Source organism: Rana temporaria, assembly GCF_905171775.1.
Source record: "Rana temporaria chromosome 13 unlocalized genomic scaffold, aRanTem1.1 chr13z, whole genome shotgun sequence".
Taxonomy (NCBI): Eukaryota; Metazoa; Chordata; class Amphibia; order Anura; family Ranidae; genus Rana; species Rana temporaria.
In genome coordinates, this window is record NW_024404495.1 from 82,764 (window position 1) to 90,451 (window position 7,688).

A 7,688-nucleotide genomic window follows, 5' to 3' on the forward strand; every position below is an offset into this window, starting at 1 on the left:
TGCCAGTTCATCTCCTCACACATAGAGATGTAGGTCTTCCACGTACGATGGTAAATCCTATGTGAGGTAGACCTCCGTGCAGGCAGCATGGTAGAGACCACCGAACCCAATAGGCCTCGGACCTTCAGCCCCTGGCTCTCAACAGTCACGCCGCTAAAGCCAGCGACTGTAAAGCAGGGTGGAAGATCGGACCCTGTAACAGAAGATCTTCTCTCAGGGGAAGATGCTAGGGGGCGTCTGCCACCAGACACACCAGGTCCGTGTACCAGGAGCGACGAGGCCAATCTGGGGCGATCAGGATTGATAGAATCCCTTCGGCTCCCACTCTGCGCAGCAGGCGAGGAAGAAGCTTCCGAGGAGGGAAGGCGTAAAATAGGCGATAGCGACCCCTGGCCACGAACCGTGACACCTTCCGGCCGAGGCGGGACGCTAGAAGGTCCACGTCTGGAGTGCCCCACTTTTGCCACAAACCCTGACACACCTGCGGGTGGAGAGACCACTCTCCTTGGTAATGTGCAGTGCGACTTAGGAAGTCGGCTTGCCATACTGTACCCCGGAACGTACACGGCTGATAGAGCCGGAACGGACCTTTCGGCCCACCGAAGGATGTGCGCGACCTCCGTCGCTGCAGCTGAACTCCGTGTGCCTCCCTGATGCTTGACGTACGCCACGGATCCAGGGACCACCCGGCAAGGCACAGCTTGATTGCTCGGAAATCTTGATATTGATCGGTAGGCGGTACTCCACCCAAATCCGGTGCCCCAAACGCCCCTCCCCAACCAGAGAGGCTGGCATCCGTCGTGACCACTGTCCAGTGGCACGGCAGAAAACGACTTCCCGACCCGAAGCACCGGAGACGTCAGCCACCACACCAGGGAAGACATGACCAGTTGACTCAAATGAATCTGGTAATCCAGAGATGACAGAAGCTTGTCCCAACTCGACAGCAGGTCCCTCTGTAGCACCCAGGTGTGGAATTGGGCATACGGAACCGCCTCGAAAGAGGCTACCAACTGACCCAGAACCCTCATGCAGAATCGCAGAGATGACCACTTCTGGGTTGACAACTGCTGCACCGCAGATTGCAGAGTCTGAAGTTTTTCCGTCAGGAGAAAAAACTCCCGTCCCGGCGGAGTCCAGGACTAGTCCCAGGTATTCCAGTCCCTGAGACAGAATCAACACTGACTTCTGGACAATACAGAAGTCAGCCAAACTCTTGGAGAGTCTGACATGTGATAGACACGTCCTCCCCCCATTCTGAGTTCGAAGAAACACGTAGGAGAATGTCACCCAGACATCCCACGATAACAAACCCCCGCTGTCACAGCCGGGCCAGTATCGGGACGAGCACCTTGGTGAAAACCTGTGGTGCCGACACCAAGTCGAGCAGGAGGGCCACAAATTGAAAACAGTCCTCCCCCGACCGCAAAGCACAGAATCCCTGGTGCTTTGAGCACATGAGAACCTGCAGGTACGCATTCATGACATCCAAGGACGACAGAAAATCCCCCTGATGGAGTGCCGCTATTACCGAGCGAATCGACACCATCCTGAAATTTTGCACTTTGACAAAACAAACAAGGGACTTGAGGCCCAGGATTGGCCGGGCCCCGTCCTCCTTGGTGACAACAAACAGAATGGAGTAAAACCCCTGAGACCGTTCCATCGAGGAACTGGTACAATCACTCCCCCGACCAGAAGATCCTGGACAGCCCCTGACAGAGCCAACCGGCGAACCGGAGGAATCCAGAGGTTGGAGGAAAAAATCCTGTTTGGTAATCAAGAGAAAAACTAACTTGTACCCCAAGGAAACTACTTCGCAACCCGAACGGTTGGAGAGAAGAGACCTCCACCGAGCCGCGAATTCGCGAAGCCAGTCCCCCACCCGAGACACGGGCGGGGGCAGACCTCCAGGCGGAAGCAGGTATGTCCGCAGGCTTGTGGAACCAGGTGCGCTGCTGCCCCGCAGCGGGAGTCTTAGCACCTTGCAAACCTTCCCCCACGGCACAGGGCGGGCGAAAAAAAATGCTTGGGGTTAGTAAAGGAGGGTCCTTGCTCATGGCGAGGTCCCTAGCCCTTCCCAGACTGTGGGAACAGCATGCTCTTACCACCCGTGGCATCCTTAATGATGCCATTTAGGGAAGTCCCAAAAGAACCGTTCACCCTTAAAGGGCAATTCACCAAGGCCTTCTCTGAGGACTGGTCTGCAGACCAGCACTTCAGCCACACAAGGCGGCGCAGTACCACCGCATAGGCGGAAGCCCTGGAAAGCAAGAGCGTAACCAGGACCGACTCACAGACAAATTTTAGACCTAGAACTAAATGTTCAGCCAGGTCCTTGAAGGTCTCGGAAGCATCCTGCTCCTGCAGCAAAAAACGTTGCCCTGCAGTCAGAGTCCGTGACACCATAGCCCCGGCCAAAACCGGTCTCACAGCCGAACCCCCTACCGCGAAGATGGAGCGGGCCACAGCCTCCATTCTCCCATCCGCGGGGTCCTCAAAGGCAGGAGCCCTATCCACATGGTGGTTAGCTCAACCTGGAAACTGGAGGGTCCACGGACGGAGGAGAGACCCACTTTACCAAAAAAGGTCCTCCACAAAGGGATAACGGCAAAAACTGTCTGCGGCGTATCCCATTCCTTGTAGAACAACTGTCCCAAAAAAAAGGAACACAAGGAAAACATTGTCAGTGTGTGGCGGTTTGCGGGACCCAAAAAGGACTGGCACAGCAGGTGCCCCCGCCCCATCCTCAAGTGCTGAGTATCACGCCTGCAGAAAAAATAGCTCCAACAATACCCAACAGCAACCGACCCTGAATCAGAGTCACTCTCACTGTGCGCGTGGGTTAAGCCTGCATCATCTGACAATACAGTGTCAGAGATATCCCCAGAAGAAGGCCAGGGTGGGGGGCGCTAATATACCCCCCATCCGGCCACCAGTCGCTTCAACCTGGCGAGAAAAAATAAAAAAACGCCACTGCCATTGCCATAGCAGATAGGTGGTAGGGGCAGCAAGGGTTAACTCAAGCTTACAGGGGAAGAGTACATGTCAAGGCTCTACAATACCCCCCCCCCCCCGCTGTGTCACCTACCTGCAAAGCAGAAAAAAAAACCACAGTCACCTCCCGGCCGTTACAGAGCATGGGGGGCCCCCAGGGAAACTCACCACCCCTCCTCCCTGTGCAGCGCGGTCTGAGAGAGCCTGTGCGTATGTGGAGAAGCTGGCAGTGCTGCGTCTGTCTCCCTCAGGCAGATTCGCGGTCTTTCTCCAGCACTAAAACGGCCACACGAATTTCAAGATGGCCGCCGAATGAGCAAAAAACAGCCTAGGACCACAAAAAAATGGCCGCCGAGCTATATAAGGCGCGACTCCGACAAAATGGCGGCCGTTGCGCATTTAAAAAGAGACAGTGACACAGCAAAACAGCACAGCACAAAATCACATTCCAGCACACAAAAAGGCCCTGTAGTGAACACACACAACCCCCGCTACGCAAACACAACCCCCGCTACGCACACAGGTCCAGGTGATAGGAGACCCCAGAAAAAAAACCCTCACAGCCGCTACCCAAATGGGAAAGGAGAGAGAGGAAAATAAGGGAGAGAGGAAAGCAGGGCAAGCCCTCAGTCGGCCTTCTAAGGGAAAAATTCCAGCCAGACCACTTACCTGAGCAAGGGCCACTACTTACCCATCCTGCGACTACCTGGCTGGAGGTATCCCAGACAGAACCAACGTCCGCTAAACGGCATGGCTGTCGGCCAGACACACTGTGACAAAGCCATAGAGACCGGTCATATGTGTGCCCTAGAACCGAAGTTCCCCGGCCGCCCCTGGAACAACGGGGCCTGTCGTGGACGTCCCAAAGCTGAGCTGAGGGCCGGCACGCGCTCGATGGCCGAACATGGGGGGACTACAAGAGTCAAGGACCCAGCCTGTCACCCAGTCGGCTGTTGATAGAAGAATCACAGGATTCAAAAATGCAGGAACAAAACAATAAAAAAGCGAGAAAAATCGCAAGAAAAAATCTCCAGAGTCCAGGACTCCAGAGTGCCTGACCTCTCCTGTCGTTAGGCAGGAAAAAACTGAGGCTGCTAGAGCAGGGTGTGGGTTATACCCGGGGGGCCACGCCCCTTGGGAGGAGCTGCACTGAGGAATGTGTTATTAACACTTAAAGTGCTTTTTTTCTGCCTAAACTCTCCTGAAGGAAGCGGATATAACCCTAAGGTCAAAGGATGCTGTGTCCGTCCAAGAGAAATCCACCATCCTTCATCCATGTCATAGTGACAGAGGATCACATTCCGGAGATCTACCATCCATGTCATAGTGACAGAGGATCACATTTCGGAGATCCACCATCCATGTCATAGTGACAGAGGATCACATTCCGGAGATCCACCATCCATGTCATAGTGACAGAGGATCACATTCTGGAGATCCACCATCCTTCATCCATGTCATAGTGACAGAGGATCACATTCCGGAGATCCACCATCCATGTCATAGTGACAGAGGATCACATTCCGGAGATCCACCATCCATGTCATAGTGACAGAGGATCACATTTCGGAGATCCACCATCCATGTCATAGTGACAGAGGATCACATTCCGGAGATCCACCATCCATGTCATAGTGACAGAGGATCACATTCTGGAGATCCACCATCCTTCATCCATGTCATAGTGACAGAGGATCACATTCCGGAGATCCACCATCCATGTCATAGTGACAGAGGATCACATTCCGGAGATCCACCATCCATGTCATAGTGACAGAGGATCACATTCCGGAGATCCACCATCCATGTCATAGTGACAGAGGATCACATTCTGGAGATCCACCATCCTTCATCCATGTCATAGTGACAGAGGATCACATTCCGGAGATCCACCATCCATGTCATAGTGACAGAGGATCACATTCCGGAGATCCACCATCCATGTCATAGTGACAGAGGATCACATTCCGGAGATCCACCATTCTTCATCCATGTCATAGTGACAGAGGATCACATTCCGGAGATCCACCATCCTTCATCCATGTCATAGTGACAGAGGATCACATTCCGGAGATCCACCATCCATGTCATAGTGACAGAGGATCACATTCCGGAGATCCACCATCCATGTCATAGTGACAGAGGATCACATTCCGGAGATCCACCATCCATGTCATAGTGACAGAGGATCACATTCCGGAGATCCACCATCCATGTCATAGTGACAGAGGATCACCTTCTGCAGATCCCCCATCCATGTCATAGTGACAGAGGATCACCTTCTGCAGATCCCCCATTTTATATTTGTTAGAGTGGCAGATCACCTTCCAGAGATCCAGCATTCCTCTTATATCACATTTATGAGATTCCCGCCTGTAAATGGCAATTGATGACACAGGTGAGGGAGGGTGGATCTCCAGAACGGCGGGTGACAATGAAATGCTTTCTGAGGGATCGGCTCTCTTGTGTTGCAGGAGGAATCGGCACGATGGGGATTTTTGCCGCCATCACTATCACTCTCATCATGGGCCTGGTCCTCCTGGCACTCCTAGCTCTGGTCCTGAACCTTCACCAGCAGAGTCGGGGAAAGTGGCGCGATGCCGAGTTGTATGACCCCGCCAGGTAAACCCTCCCCAGGAAATGTGTTGTGTGAATTTGGAGGTGACTTGTTGCTAGGGGGCCACTAACCGTATCCTGTCTTCCTTCCCGCAGGGTGGACAATCTCTCTGCCATGAAAAGTCCTGACACGGCCGAATCCAGCCTAATAACCCGACCCGTGTCCAGGCCCCACATCCCCCCAGCATGGCCCTCTTCCCACATTGTCTACAGTGTCCGGCGCAGCCAGATCTCACCAGTCCCGGAGACTCCACACATCAGAAACCCCTTTCCTCCTCTGTCTTCTGGAACCGATTCCATAACAGAGAGCGAGGATGAAGATAACACAAGTGATGTGCCACCACCCGTCTACCGATCGTCACTTTACTCTGTGAACTCGGGATTCCTGGTATGACACCCGCCCCCTAAATCCTACGGCACCGTAACCGCTAAACACGGCAACCCCACAGAATCGGCACCGAGACAGAAGATTGGACTTCACAGAGCCCTTTCCTCCCAAGGGCCACCGGAACGTTCCCACGGGCCACCGGAACCGCTAAACACCACAGAGACAGACGATTGGACTTCACAGAGCCCTTTCCTCCCACGGGCCACCGGAACATTCCCACGGGCCACCGGAACATTCCCACGGGCCACCGGAACATTCCCACGGGCCACCGGAACTGCTAAACACCACAGAGACAGACGATTGGACTTCACAGAGCCCTTTCCTCCCAAGGGCCACCGGAACATTCCCACGGGCCACCGGAACATTCCCACGGGCCACCGGAACATTCCCACGGGCCACCGGAACCGCTAAACACCACAGAAACAGACGATTGGACTTCACAGAGCCCTTTCCTCCCACGGGCCACCGGAACATTCCCACGGCTGTAGCTTCTGACATTTCTCTCCAAGGCAAAGACACGTCACACAGAGTACATTGTCCCACATCCAGACATCCTCCATGTATCCTTTATACCGGATACCCCCCTATGACCCATACGTGGCACACCCGCCATTCACTTCTATATACCGGATACCTCCCTATGACCTATACGTGGCACACCCGCCATTCACTTCTATATACCGGATACCTCCCTATGACCTATACGTGGCACACCCGCCATTCACTTCTATACACCGGATACCCCCCTATGACCTATACGTGGCACACCCGCCATTCACTTCTATTTACCGGATACCCCCCTATGACCTATACGTGGCACACCCGCCATTCACTTCTATATACCGGATACCTCCCTATGACCTATACGTGGCACACCCGCCATTCACTTCTATATACCGGATACCTCCCTATGACCTATACGTGGCACACCCGCCATTCACTTCTATACACCGGATACCCCCCTATGACCTATACGTGGCACACCCGCCATTCACTTCTATTTACCGGATACCCCCCTATGACCTATACGTGGCACACCCGCCATTCACTTCTATATACCGGATACCCCCCTATGACCTATACGTGGCACACCCGCCATTCACTTCTATATACCGGATACTAGGGTTGTCACATCATCCCTTTAATAATCCAGGACACATATGAAGTACACAGGTTCCGGGGTTGATTAAAGGTGGTAATTAAACTCACTTGGCGCCTCATCAGAACCCGTGAAATTCATGTGTGTGCCGGATTAAAGGGATGATGTGGGGGGTGGGGGGGTCACAAGTCGCAGCAGTGCGACCCGAGACTTTAGAAGTCGCTCAAAGACATCAATGATTCCAAACCAGGAAACAACCAATTTAGTTTTTCATCACCGGTGTGGACCGACTCCTATGGGCCAGACAGAGGGACCTCCCCTAACCACTCCCCCAGTGTACCCACAGACCGAATCCTATGGTCAGACAGAGGGACCTCCCCTAACCACTCCCCCAGTGTACCCACAGACCGACTCCTATAGGGCCAGACAGAGGGACCTCCCCTAACCACTCCCCCAGTGTACCCACAGACCGACTCCTATGGGCAGACAGAGGGACCTCCCCTAACCACTCCCCCAGTGTACCCACAGACCGACTCCTATAGGTCAGACAGAGGGACCTCCCCTAACCACTCCCCCAGTGTACCCACA

The 7,688-nt window shown here is 53.9% G+C and overlaps 1 protein-coding gene across 1 annotated transcript in view; it reads left to right on the forward strand.

Annotated features, from left to right (window-relative positions):
* LOC120921995 (immunoglobulin superfamily member 11-like) overlaps positions 1-7,683 on the forward strand; it is a 34,525-nt gene extending 26,842 nt beyond the window's left edge. The window contains exons 6-7 of the mRNA XM_040334526.1: positions 5,472-5,619; positions 5,710-7,683. Of these exons, the coding sequence (XP_040190460.1) occupies positions 5,472-5,619; positions 5,710-6,007 (446 nt within the window). The 3' untranslated portion in view covers positions 6,008-7,683. The remainder of the gene's footprint in view (positions 1-5,471; positions 5,620-5,709) is intronic.
* Positions 7,684-7,688: the final 5 nt, after the last annotated feature.